The following is a 13,143-nucleotide window of genomic DNA, read 5'->3' as shown; positions in this document are numbered from 1 at the left end:
ACAAATCTCCTATCTGTTGGTACATTAAATAAGTGTTACATGTGTTCAAGACAATAATGTATCTTCCAATTCAGGTCTCAAGTTCATGACCCTCAATAGGATACCATTCAAGACGATCCGGGCTATAATGTCTCATCATGTAGGAGAATGGATAACTCATAACTGCTTACCCATAACTACTTACCGGGAAAGTCTCAACTGGAAAAGGGAAGGTTGTCAATTCCTTCTGGGCAAAGTGGTTCATTTTGCCCTGTAAAATCAGAATCATAGCACGCACGCCTACATTGTTGGAAATCTGACTATGAATGGCACGAACTGTTTTCACGGTGATTGGTTCAGATTCCATGAACACAACAAGGATCTGCATAAAACCAATTCAATAACCTCAATGAAAAACAGATAAAGCATGAGGTTACATTCTCATCTCAACTAACTATACAAACATAACGTTTTAATGACACCTAAACCCTAAAATGCTGCAATCATTTCTTATTATAAAGTTATAGCAACCTCCCATTGGATACATACACGAGCACCATGTGAGGAATCTGACTGCTATAACAAATTTTCTTGGTCCCCGAGGGAAAAATGGGTATGCCATTAGTCCTTTCAGCTTTTCCAAAACATTTACCAAAAGCTCTAAACTCAACAGAACAAGACGAAATGCAAAACATACATCAATGGAGAGACATCATTTCCCCTTACTTCCGTGCACAAATAAAAGTAAAAAGAGCTCTAATTAACCCCTATAGCTTCTCACTAGTATGATCCTCATACGTTTAAAAGTGTCATAGAACCAAAAAGTTGAAACCTTTTGCAAAATTTCATCTCTTTGAAGTCAAACCCAAACCAAAGTTAAACCCTAAATCGAAAAAAGTCGAAGCAAACTCAAGCTGTAGACCCAAAAACCGAGAAAAGTTTAAGCCTTTTGCACATTTCCCCCCTATTTGAAGGTGTTAGAACCCAAAATCGAAAAAAGTTGATGACTTTTTCAGATTTTCATCTATTTCAAACCAAAAACTGACCCAAATCGAAAAAAAGAGGTGAAAAATATAAAAAGCTGAAACCTTTTTCCTTGGATCTGAGCGAAGAGCCACACAGATACGGAGGCGTTCAAAGTCTGGCTTCTCACCAAAAACAGAACGAAACTCAGAAAGAGAGAGAGAGAGCTCGGCTTCATTAACTTCGTAGCCTCTGTCGCGAAGCATCTCAAAAGCTGTCGTGCGAGCCAAGTAAAACCTCTTGCTTTCGACCCCTCCGTCGTCCACAGTCTTCCAAATGCAGTGGGTTCCTTCGTTAACCTTCGACTCACCATTTTCACAGCACCCTTCTTCGGCCATTTTCACCTCCATTTTTCCTCTGTCGATTCGAGAGAGTTTTGCAGTTTAGAAGAAGAGACTGGGTAGAGAGAAAGGTTTGTATGAATTTGTCTTGTCACACACAACACACAAGAGAGAGTGTGCTTTGGGCCTTTCCTATTTTTCTTATTGGCCTCATCAAACTACATCTGGACAGTCCATTGCATTAAACAACCAACGATTACGATTTCTCTATTTGTTCTCAATTTTACTTTTAAGAAAAACTCCAAAAATCATTAAAAAAAAAAAGACTTTGATTAGTACTTACATAATTTAACTAAGTTTTGTAATCCATTCATAATCATGAAATTTTGCCAACCAAAAGAAAAGTATTCATGACCATTTTTATAATTTTTACATAGATTTTTTTTTAGTAATATACAAAAACATTGAAAAAAGAAAAAGCAAAACAATCTTAACCGAAGTAAGTAATGTTTTTAATTGGACCGGACATATAAACAATGTCGAGATGACGTCAGTTTGGTAATTGAGTCGGCTGATATTAACGAACTACGGCGACGACAAAGGGCTCGTGCTTCCTAAAGCGGCCATGGAGATTCATGAGATCTCAACAAAGCTCAACAAGGAGAGGCCTCCAAAGAGAATAGTTCTACCGAGGATGAAGAGACGAATTAAATCTGATGATTCCCTCACGTCTCTTAACAATCTTGACGATGGTTGCCTTATGCATATCCTCAGCTTCCTAGCTCCAATTCCTGGTAAATTTGGTTTCTTTTTTCGCATCTATGAATTGGGGTTTCTGATACTTTTGCACTTCTGTGTTCAATTCTGCTCTGAATCGTTTCTTTGTTGATGTTGTTTGTGATGTTTCTCCCCATTTGATCTCAATTACAATTTCACCAATTATGGCCAAATTAACAACTTTTAGACTTTGGAGATCCTAATCAGATCATAATTGAATCCAATCCGTGGTATAATCTCACTCAATTTCTATAACAAATGCTCTGTTCATCGTGACTTGGTCTGATACAACAGTTCTGTAGTAATTTAACACTATTTGTAAGAAAGCTTTTTGTCTTTGTATTGAATTGCTATGTTTTGATCTGTATTGTGCTGTGTGAAGCTTCGAAGATTTAATATAAACTTATTTTTTTTAATGAATGATCCGTTCCTCTTGATTTGGGTGTGATACAACAGCTCTATAATAATGTTACACTATTAGTAAGAAAGCTTTTATCGTTGTATTGAATTGCTCTGTTTTGATCTGTGTTGTGTTGTGTGGAGCTTCAAAGATTTCATTTTTTATGTTTGCATGATGTGACTTGGGAATTTGCTGCGTATTACAGTCTATTTCAGTGCAGTTTGTGTATCTCTTCTGAGTGTGCAGATAGGTATAACACAGCACTCGTTTGCCACAGATGGCGATATCTGGCGTGTCATCCTCGCTTGTGGCTCCGTGTTGACCGTTTTGTTAAGGATTTAACTCAGCCTGGAGTTTTCCGCAACATTGAGTCAGCTGTATCTGCTGCGAGGTTTGTGATATTTACCTTATTGTGCTCTGTAACAGTTCTTCATTATTCGTAGAAGGATCCTAAAACCTAACCAAATTGTCACCTCTAGACCCGGCGATACCATTTTAATTGGAGCCGGTGGGAATCATCACGTTTCTAATATTCAGATTAAAAAGCCTCTTTGCCTGGTATGTTTTTGAAGGATTATATATGTCTAGTGTAATTTCTTGATATTCATGGAGATTTTTGCATTTCCATGTTATATCTCTTTCGTTTTCCATAACTTTCTCTAGAAATGCCAATGTGGATTGGTCTACTTTCACATGTTTCTTCACAAAAATTAAGAGTTTATCTGAGTTCATGTATACTATTAAATTATACCAACATCTGTGTAGTAGATGTTTAATATCCAAAACACATGTGAACGTATAGTCACATATCTATTCTCATGAGAGGATGGAGATTCATTCCATGCGATAGGTCTCAGCATCTGAGATCAAGATGCATTGAAGAGAACAATGCGACATTTAGGTACCAAAATAGAAATGAAAGACAACTTATGCATGCACAAAATTACTTATAATCTCACAAATGGAAACTATGCAGGAGCTGTTTGTAATTGAGACACTTCTAATGAATGTTAAAGAATTAGAACTTGATAACTAAAATTCCTTGACCATGGTGAGAATTCAGTTCGAATTCAAAGTCTTGCATGCATTTGCCACCTGCCTCTCGGTAATGTTCCTTTTCTCGTATTGGGCAACACATGGAAAGAGGGTAAGCTGTAAATAATGAAAGCTATTGAAAGTAGAGCTTGGTGTAGGAATTAGGATGAGCAGATGGAGTTGCAGAATTAGATATGATAGTGATTTAATCAGGATTGTACCCAGGCGCACCATAGAACAGTACACCTCAGTGTGGATTAGGGGCTGGCTTATTAGTGTCCTTACTTTCGATTTAAGTGGAAGACTCTATGCCTTGAGGCTGAAAGAGTTCATTTTCATAGATGGATGGTATGATGTTGATGCACAAGTACCAATGTTCATTATTAGTTTCAGTTTTATATTATCTTCTCTATGTTCAGGTTGGTGGAGGCGAGATTCCCGATGAAACTACCCTCATCTGTTCTCGTGGTTCAGACAGGTTTGTTGATCATATTCCCTTGACGTCATTTCCTCTATGCAGTTTTTTTTTAAAATCCTTCTGGGAGGTTTTAGCTTCTTAAAAAGTTGCTGCTTAAGGCATTTCAATGTTTGCTACATTTTATTACGAAGAAGAATCTTTGGTATACGGCTTTTTGTTGTTGGGTTATTTGTGCAGTGCCCTGGAATTGCTATCGACCTGCAAGCTTGCGAATTTAACAGTGAAAGCCGAGCTCGGCTGCTGTTTGCTTCATAGGAGTGGAAGGCTAACGATTGATGGATGTGTGCTGCAATGTGAAACAAACCCTTTGGATCATCTCTCATACCCAATCGTAAGCACTGCTGGAGATGAAGATATCTTGGGCCATGTAGAAGTGGATGAAACCGTTGTTGAAAAGATCAGAGGAAACAGCGTAACGGTTTTGCAGACAAGGATCGAGGGAGGTGCAAAGGCTGTTTCGACAAGCGGAGACTTGGTTCTGCAGCGTGTTCGTGTCATGTATTCTAAGGCTTACCTCTATTTCTGGTTTGATGTAGATTATGAATGATCTTTGTTGCTTTTTTTTTTAATTAGATTACTACTATACCCTTTCTATAATCTCACAATCTGTAACATTAGTAATCTGTGATGATGATGGGAAATGATCCATCTTCATTTGTACTTTGTGGTTTCCTCTTAAGACCGGACAGGTCTTCTTGTTGTAAGCTTATGTTAAGAATAATGTCCCTTTTTAGGGCGAATTTCAGTTTCAATTGGATTTATTCATGTTGTCTCAGTGTACCTTTTTGTAGTTAAAAAAGAAGTTTTTATTTTCTCTCATAAAGTTTTCTTGAATTAATGAATTTTGAAATGACATAAACAATTAATCTACTAAACTTTATTTTGACCTTTTTAGCTTACAAAAAGTATAATTTTATATATAGTGAAAAATAAAGATCTAAATGATTGGGAAATTAAACGTCTTGTGGATTTGATAATCTTCAATTTTATTATAAAAGATTTAGTAAATGAGAGTTTATCTTAATATATGATAAAATTAGCATATACGTATAAAAATGATAAATATGAGAAAATTTACCAAGATATTTACATGATTTCTTTTCAACAAAGTTCCCTAATGATTTATTGTAAAAAAAAAAAGAAACAGAAAAAAAACATAGAAACCCAAAAATAAAACAAAACCTAAAGTATATAAAAGCCAACACTGTCCAGTGTGCAGTCGTTTCTAAAGTCTCAACTCCTCTCCTCTCTCAAAAGCCATCGAATCCAATACCAAAAGCAGCAGAAAAAGCATGTCAGCCATGGAAGCATTGATTCTCCAGCTTCACGAAATCGGCGCCGTGAAATTCGGAAACTTCAAGCTCAAATCCGGAATCTTCTCTCCGGTTTACATCGACCTCCGTCTCATCGTCTCATACCCTTCCCTCTTAACACAGATCTCTCAAACTCTCATCTCTTCACTTCCTCCTTCCGCGACCTTCGACGTCGTCTGTGGTGTACCTTACACTGCTCTCCCTATCGCCACCGTCGTCTCTGTTTCCAATGGTATCCCTATGCTTATGCGCCGTAAGGAGATTAAAGACTACGGAACATCCAAAGCCATTGAAGGTATCTTCGAAAAGGATCAAACTTGTTTGATAATCGAAGATCTTGTAACCAGTGGCGCCTCTGTTCTCGAGACTGCTGCGCCTCTTCGTTCTGTTGGGTTGAAGGTTAGTGATGCTGTGGTCTTGATCGATAGGCAACAAGGTGGTAGGGAGAATTTAGCTGAGAATGGGATTAAGCTTCATTCGATGATTAAGTTGACGGATATGGTTAGGGTTTTGAAAGAAAAGGGCAAAATTAAAGAAGAGGATGAAGTGAATTTGCTTAAGTTTCTGGAAGAGAACAGTAGGGTTAGTGTTCCAAGTGTGGAGAAAGCAAAGCCGAAGCCTAGGGTTTTAGGGTTTAAGGAAAGGTCAGAGCTTTCCAAGAATCCGGCGGGGAAGAAGCTGTTTGATATTATGTTGAAGAAGGAAACTAATCTCTGCTTAGCTGCTGATGTTGGAACTGCTGCTGAATTGCTTGAAATCGCTGAGAAGGTTAGAATCATTTTGTATTTTGATTCTTCTGATTGAATTTTTAAGACTTTTTCATCTGAATTATGCTTTAGTGACATCTTCTTTCAAATGTTTGTGTGTTTATAAAGGTTGGACCAGAGATTTGTCTCTTGAAGACTCATGTTGATATTTTGCCTGATTTCACCCCTGACTTTGGCTCTAAACTCCGTGCGGTAATTACTTTGCTTACACACAAATCTTCGATTATCTGTTTCTTTGATAGGTTTAGTTACTTTAAGTCAAGATTGTAATCTCTACAATAACAATGAGTCTCATGTCTGTTATTGTTAAGCTTGTTTGCGATATGTCGTTGATCCATTGTTTACTGTTACTTTAGATCGCAGACAAGCACAAGTTTCTCATCTTTGAGGATCGCAAGTTTGCAGACATTGGTAACACTGTCACAATGCAGTATGAAGGGTAATTTTCTTCATGATGTCACTTAGCCTTTATTCAAGTCTTTTCGAGTTTTCTGTGTGCCAATTTTCCTGGTTTGTTCGCAGAGGCATCTTCAAAATATTGGAGTGGGCTGATATTATAAACGCTCATATAATATCGGGGCCAGGAATCGTGGAGGGCCTGAAATTGAAGGTATATAATTTCATTCCTCTTTTTTAACTTGATGATTACTGATTCTTATGTTTTACTAATATTTTGTTGCATTCTTATATGATTGTAGGGTATGCCTCGTGGTAGAGGTCTGCTTTTGCTTGCTGAAATGAGCTCTGCAGGTAACCTTGCTACAGGAGACTACACAGCAGCAGCCGTGAAAATCGCAGAGGCTCATTCAGATTTCGTGATGGGATTCATCTCGGTGAATCCAGCTTCTTGGAAATGCGGATATGTGTATCCGTCTATGATTCATGCAACGCCTGGTGTTCAAATGGTGAAAGGTGGTGATGCACTTGGTCAGCAGTATAACACTCCACACTCTGTGAGTCTCTCCCCCCACCCAACTATTACATCCATAGTTAGCATTCTATAGTCGGTATCTGAATACCGATTGCTCTTTTGCTTATTTCAGGTGATTACAGAGAGGGGAAGTGATATTATAATCGTGGGACGAGGAATCATAAAGGCGGACAACCCAGCAGAGACGGCTCACGAGTATAGAGTTCAAGGCTGGAATGCATACTTGGAGAAATGCTCTCAGTAGATTCGAGACTGAGATATGCCTGAGGTTTTTTGATTATGTGTTCTAGTGCTGTTTTGTGTGATTTATGTGAGGATGGGTTTTAAAAGACTCATGTCTCGTTGATTGTTCTTCACTTGATCTCATTTCTCAATAATAAAGTGACGCTTGGAGAGTTGATCTCATAATGATGTGTACGTTTTGGATCACCAAATTGTGTTGGTCTCACAATATCTGGATCCTTTGGATTTGGCTGAAGCTGTCCAAAAATGTTTAAAATCTATAAAACTCAAATCACTCAATGGATTCCAAACTCTCTCTACGTGCTTATCTCTTCTCTTAGTAAAAGTAAATTAAGAGACATTGGTCAACTTCTCCCACAATGGTGTTCGTGTTTGCTGAACCCTGCGTAAAGCAATCAAATCATTACGAACGTGTTTGTTGTAATTTACACGTAGGATTAAAGAAATACACGTGTAGATATATTACTGGTTAAAGAGCCACACGTGAAAGGTATAAGAGATTAATAAAAAATCATAAGCCCTAATTTAGTTTTTTTTTTCTTTTTCTTATTTTGATATCGTGTTTTGGCTGAGAGGACGAAACCAGAAAAAAAAAAAAAAAAAAAAAAAAAAAAAAAAAAAAAAAAAAAAAAAAAAAAAAAAAAAAAAAAAAAAAAAAATTCACAAAAAAAGATGAGATTTTTTCCAAGAAATCAAGAAAGCCCTAACGATTTCTGCATTCGATTTTGGATTCTGACGATGGCGGTTTCCGTTGAACTCAATGATCACAAACTCTGTGGTTTCCTCTGTACCGTTCTTTCCGTCGATTCGCCTGGTCTTCTTCAATTGGGCTCATCTTGTTCCATCTTCAATGACGGTTCCGTCACCGGATTCAAATCCGACAATGGCATCATCTTATCCCTAATCAATCCCACCTCTAATCTCAAATCCCTAATTTCGTCTCAAGGAGATCATGATGATGCTGAGGATTGTGGAACAATTGGATTGGAGACTCCACAGAAACGGCGCAAGTGCGTTGAGCGAGGGAGTAGTAGTAATAGTAGTAGTGGTACACGGAAGTCTCTGAAATCGAAGAGACGGGTACCATCCGGGAGTAAAGAGAAGACCGGAGGGGGAAGGAAGAGGGGAAGGAGTATAGGTTTGGTGAATGGAAGCTTAAGTGTAGTGCAGCAACTTCACGCTTTGGTTGCTTATAAATGTTTGAAGATCTTTTCTCGAGTCGTGAAGGTTGATAAGGGTGAGAATGGAGAAGAGAGAGCTGTTGTGTTAGTGGATGTTTACCTGCCTATTGCATTGTGGTCCGGATGGCAATTTCCTAAATCCCAAACTACTGCTGCTGCTGTGTTTAAGCACTTGAGGTAATTGGTTTTGACTCAGAAAATCCTTCTGTAGCTAGGAGAATTTCTAAATGTGGATATATTCAGTTTCATGGTTTAATGTTTATAGAATTCTGAGGTGTGTTGTATTTACTTTGGGAATCTACTGTTGAGCTATGTCAAAATAGGTTTACTTTTTGTATAAGCAATGCTGTTTCTTGTTCCTAGTAACGGAAGTTAAGTAGATCAACTTACGAAAATATCTGCGGTGATATATGTAGTTACGTCTCCTCTTGTTATGTCCGGGCAAAGTTGCATTTCATTAACTTTGACTCTTTTTTGTGCCTACATATTTTATATTGGATATCTGGCATATCTTATTAAGTATCTCCGTAGGAGTATCCTTAGGGGTGTATCAGTTTTTTCTTCTGTATTACTACAATGATCTTTATGTTGACATGCCAAATTGTAATGCATCTATTGCTATCACTATCATGAATGCAAAATTCTTTTGTGGATGGGTGTGAATAGATACTTCTCTCGCATTTTTAATGAGTTCCAGTTCTTTGCAGCTGTGACTGGGGACTGAGAGTCTCAATCCTTAATGGGGAAAGTATTTGGGAAGAGGCCAATGGAAGAATTAAGGCCATCTGGGATCTATCTGACTGCCATGTGTTTGATTGCAAATTACTCTGTTATGCCCCAGATTCTCCAAAAAGAAGATTATTTAGACTACATGAAATCTTTAAGAGCTTGCCCAGTCCACGATATAATGATTTGTCTGATTCTTCTAGAGTATTACCGTCCACTGACTCTTGTGCATCTGGTATATGGGATCTCTCAGATGACGTTCTGATAAGCATACTGATGAAACTTGATGTGAAGGAACTCGTTAGCATTGCAGCAGTCTGCCGTCTCCTCAGATCATTGACCTCTCTAATTGTGCCATGTATGAATTTAAAACTCTTTCCTCATCAGCAGGCAGCGGTTAGTTGGATGCTGGAACGTGAGAGGAAAGCTGAAGTTTTCTCACATCCTCTTTACTTGAACTTTGATACTGAGGATGGTTTTAGTTTCTATGTGAATTCTGTGACTGGTGATATAATCACTGAGGCAGCTCCCATGGTCAAGGATTTCCGTGGGGGAATGTTCTGCGATGAACCAGGTCTCGGGAAGACTATCACAACATTATCCCTTATTCTGAAGACGCAGGGAACAATGGCTGATCCGCCTGAGGGACTTCCTATCGTTTGGTGTACACATAGAGGTGACAAGAATTGTGCTTATTATGAGTTCACGAGTGACCAGTTCACTTCTAACGGTATGTTAACAGTTAAGAGGTTTTTAAGTCCAAGCAGTTGTCGAAACCAGTTTTCTTTTGAAGCCTTACGTCCGCAGCTGGAGTCGAAATCGTTGCCACTTAAGCAAGCTAGGCTGATGGATCAAACATTTGAGTCGAAGAACCCAAACTTTGAAAACGAATTTGAAACTCACATCCCTGCTTCCCTGGATTTGAAAGCTCAATGTAGAAAGAGCTTGGGTGATGTCAGAAAAAATCTCTTGCATGCATACAATGGCGCATCTGAGCTCTCCGAAGTGATGGAAACTAAAAGAATCGGTAGTTGGAAGAAATGTGGTATGATAACTGGTTGCAAGAGAAAGGGTCCTACGGATTCGGATGTGGAAAGAGATATTTGGATACAGTGTGATTCTTGCTCAAAGTGGCGGAGAATAATAGATGAAGGTGTATCTGTTACTGGTTCTGCATGGTTTTGTAGCAACAATGGTGACCCTGCATATCAGAGTTGTAATAATCCTGAAGAATTATGGGATAGATCTCAACCCATAAAATACTTGCAAGGGTTTGTTACTAAGGGAGCCTCTGGTGAAGAAAAGGATAATATTTCTTTCTTCACCAGTGTCCTTCGGGAACACAAGTCTGCAGTAAACTCAACCGTAAAGAAAGCCTTACTTTGGCTTGCTAAACTCCCTCTTGAGAAGCTTTCACAGATGGAAACAGTTGGCTTATCTGGTCCAGTGTTGGGTTTGAATAAAGATGCCCTTGGGTTCCAGAGAATATTTCGAGCATTTGGTCTTAAGAGTAGAGTTGACAAGGGTGTTATTAAATGGTTTTACCCCAAGTTTCTTGAGAACCTAGTATTTGATGTACCTGCCCTCAAAGTTGCTCTCTGTCAGCCGCTGGATACAGTTAGACTGTATCTGTCAAAAGCAACTCTAATTGTCGTCCCCTCAAATTTAGTTAATCATTGGATAACACAGATCGAGAAACATGTTAGCCCTGATCAGCTTCGTATTCTCCTTTGGACGGACCACATACAAATTTCTCCACACAGCTTGGCTTGGGATTATGATGTTGTAATCACAACTTTTAGACGCTTAAGTGCAGAATGGAATCCCCGGAAGAAAAGCCCAATGATCCAAGTGCATTGGCTTAGGGTCATACTAGATGAAGGACACACTCTTGGTTCTAGTGTCAGTTTGACAAATAAATTTCAGATGGCTGTTTCTCTGATAGCTTGTAATCGTTGGCTATTGACAGGAACACCAACCCCCAACACGCCAAATAGCCAGCTTTCACATCTCCAACCTCTTTTAAAGTTTCTTCATGAGGAAGTATATGGAGAAAATTTAAAGTTTTGGGAAGCTGGCATCCTTAGACCATTTGAAGCAGAAATAGAGGAGGGTCGTTTGCGTTTACTACAGCTGCTTCAGAGATGCATGATAAGTTCCAGAAAGAAAGATCTGCAGATGATTCCTCCATGCATCAAGAAGTTGACATATCTTAATTTCGTTCCAGGGCATGCAAGAAGCTACAATGAACTAGTGGAAACAGTTAGGCGTAATATCTTATTAGCTGATTGGAATGATCCATCTCATGTAGAAAGTCTGCTTAACTCTAAACAGTGGAAATTTCGAAGCAATACCATCAGAAATGTTAGACTATCTTGCTGTGTGGCTGGGCATATTAAAATGACTGACGCTGGTCATGATATTAAAGAGACAATGGATGCTTTACTTAACAGTGGTCTGGAACTTTCGACAGAGGAGTTTTCTATTATTGAAAATAGCCTTATTAGTGGCTGTAACTGTAAAAGGTATGTCTTAAATCCAATGTTTGCATTAGTTTAGGGTATTTGACTCAGGTATCTAACTTATGCTTTTGTTTCTCAACCTTACAAATAGATGTGGGGAATGGTGCCGACTTCCTGTAATAACTCCATGTAGACACCTACTGTGCCTTGATTGTGTTGCTCTTGATAGCGAAAGGTGTACTATTCCTGGTTGTGGACACTTATATGAGATGCAAACTCCTGAAACGTTGGCTCGACCAGAGAATCCAAATCCGAAGTGGCCTGTGCCAAAGGATCTTATTGAGTTACAGCCTTCATATAATCAGGTAGATATGCGTATAAACCATCTTATAAGAACAATTTGGTTCCGGGAATGGTATAGTCAAATGCATTACTTTATATTTCAGGATACCTGGAACCCTGACTGGCAATCTACGTCCAGCAGTAAAGTCAGTTATCTCGTAGACAGGCTGAGGAAGTTACAGGAGAGTAATAGAAAAAGCATTTCGTCTTTCAACAAAACTGACAGTGACAACAACCTGGAATACAATCCCCCTGGTACCTCGGAAGCCTTTTCGCGGAAAGAATTCCATGGACAGGATTGTGGATCTCAGATGGTATTTGTTGATAAAGTGTTGATTTTCTCTCAATTTCTTGAGCATATTCACGTGATTGAACAACAGGTATTCACCTTGTATTTGTACCGTGATTCTTTAATTGCCCTTTGTGTTTTAACGTTTGATCAATTTTATATCATGCTTTTGTAGTTGACAACTGCTGGCATCAAGTTTGGTAAAATGTACAGTCCAATGCCTTCGTGTAATAAGGTACTTGGCTGTTGATTTTTATTTCTTTCTCACATCATCTTGCAAAAGTCAAACAACTTTCGATTTCAACTTTTCAGATGAAATCTCTGGCAATGTTCCAGAACGATGCTGACTGCATGGCACTTTTGATGGATGGAAGTGCTGCCCTTGGTCTTGATTTGAGCTTTGTAACACATGTATTCCTGATGGAACCAATATGGGATAAAAGGTACGAGTTTGAGCAATTTTGCATTCAGATATTAGTAACGAATATAAAACCTAATGTTCTTCTATTTTTCACTTCATAATCCCTTCCTGAAACCTATTGTTCTAAATTTTTGGAATTTACTGGAGTGAATCATTTGGCCGTTCTATATACTTATCTTGTATGGATAAATCTAAAAGCTAAACTGAGTGGTTAACAGTTTGATTCTTCGTGGCAACGCCTTTTATATTTTCCGTATCTGGTCAAATATTTTTCCATTCCATGGTGTTGCTGACTCCTACAATGTTCACAAATGAGCAGCATGGAAGAGCAAGTCATCAGTCGTGCTCATCGGATGGGTGCAAAGCGCCCTATTTATGTAGAAACCTTAACCATGCGTGGCACGATTGAAGAACAAATGATGAGATTCCTAGAGGTACGGTTACTGTTTTTCCTTATTGCTCCATAATTATTTAGTATCAGATAAAAGCGCATTT

At 38.5% G+C, this 13,143-nt stretch overlaps 4 protein-coding genes across 5 annotated transcripts in view; 3 read left to right on the top strand and 1 right to left on the bottom strand.

Annotated features, from left to right (window-relative positions):
• LOC104791719 (DNA-directed RNA polymerase V subunit 5C) lies at window positions 5–1,478 on the bottom strand (the record flags this gene model as incomplete). The annotated part of the gene is made up of 3 exons (XM_010517674.1): window positions 1,068–1,478; window positions 185–361; window positions 5–13 (listed from the first exon to the last, which is right to left on the bottom strand). Coding segments are annotated over exons 1-3 (471 nt in total), but the record flags the coding sequence as incomplete, so codon positions are not given.
• LOC104791718 (F-box protein SKIP5) lies at window positions 1,820–4,738 on the top strand. 2 transcript variants are annotated; one of them, XM_010517673.2, is made up of 5 exons: window positions 1,822–2,077; window positions 2,707–2,851; window positions 2,940–3,018; window positions 3,915–3,973; window positions 4,151–4,738. In XM_010517673.2, the coding sequence occupies exons 1-5, from the start codon at window positions 1,909–1,911 to the stop codon at window positions 4,518–4,520; spliced, it is 822 nt and encodes a 273-aa protein (XP_010515975.1). In that variant the 5' UTR covers window positions 1,822–1,908; the 3' UTR covers window positions 4,521–4,738. The 2 variants fall into 2 exon arrangements, with proteins under 2 accessions (XP_019102350.1, XP_010515975.1); XM_019246805.1 differs by lacking the exons at window positions 3,915–3,973; window positions 4,151–4,738 and adding an exon at window positions 3,437–3,800 and having other exon boundaries at window positions 1,820–2,077.
• LOC104791717 (uridine 5'-monophosphate synthase) lies at window positions 5,188–7,389 on the top strand. The gene is made up of 6 exons (XM_010517672.2): window positions 5,188–6,054; window positions 6,162–6,245; window positions 6,410–6,492; window positions 6,576–6,663; window positions 6,752–7,006; window positions 7,097–7,389. The coding sequence occupies exons 1-6, from the start codon at window positions 5,266–5,268 to the stop codon at window positions 7,226–7,228; spliced, it is 1,431 nt and encodes a 476-aa protein (XP_010515974.1). The 5' UTR covers window positions 5,188–5,265; the 3' UTR covers window positions 7,229–7,389.
• Window positions 7,866–13,143, top strand: part of LOC104791715 (F-box protein At3g54460) — a 7,546-nt gene continuing 2,268 nt past the window's right edge. Inside the window, exons 1-7 of the mRNA XM_010517669.1 lie at window positions 7,866–8,585; window positions 9,116–11,659; window positions 11,748–11,961; window positions 12,043–12,318; window positions 12,403–12,462; window positions 12,540–12,670; window positions 12,968–13,082. Of these exons, the coding sequence (XP_010515971.1) occupies window positions 7,900–8,585; window positions 9,116–11,659; window positions 11,748–11,961; window positions 12,043–12,318; window positions 12,403–12,462; window positions 12,540–12,670; window positions 12,968–13,082 (4,026 nt within the window). The 5' untranslated portion in view covers window positions 7,866–7,899. The remainder of the gene's footprint in view (window positions 8,586–9,115; window positions 11,660–11,747; window positions 11,962–12,042; window positions 12,319–12,402; window positions 12,463–12,539; window positions 12,671–12,967; window positions 13,083–13,143) is intronic.

Source organism: Camelina sativa, chromosome 6 (genome assembly GCF_000633955.1).
Source record: "Camelina sativa cultivar DH55 chromosome 6, Cs, whole genome shotgun sequence".
NCBI lineage: Eukaryota > Viridiplantae > Streptophyta > Magnoliopsida > Brassicales > Brassicaceae > Camelina > Camelina sativa.
Note: the sequence above shows the minus strand (reverse complement) of the source record. Positions and strands in the feature narration are given on the sequence as shown.

Excerpts from the sequence above, each read along its gene's own strand:
- LOC104791717 (XM_010517672.2), top strand. The coding sequence starts at position 5,266 with ATGTCAGCCATGGAAGCATTGATTCTCCAGCTTCACGAAATCGGCGCC. Across the intron at positions 6,246-6,409 it reads TTGGCTCTAAACTCCGTGCG|ATCGCAGACAAGCACAAGTT; the intron begins GTAATTACTTTG and ends CTGTTACTTTAG. Across the intron at positions 6,493-6,575 it reads GTCACAATGCAGTATGAAGG|AGGCATCTTCAAAATATTGG; the intron begins GTAATTTTCTTC and ends GTTTGTTCGCAG.
- LOC104791718 (XM_010517673.2), top strand. The coding sequence starts at position 1,909 with ATGGAGATTCATGAGATCTCAACAAAGCTCAACAAGGAGAGGCCTCCA. Across the intron at positions 2,852-2,939 it reads TCAGCTGTATCTGCTGCGAG|ACCCGGCGATACCATTTTAA; the intron begins GTTTGTGATATT and ends TGTCACCTCTAG. Across the intron at positions 3,019-3,914 it reads TTAAAAAGCCTCTTTGCCTG|GTTGGTGGAGGCGAGATTCC; the intron begins GTATGTTTTTGA and ends CTCTATGTTCAG.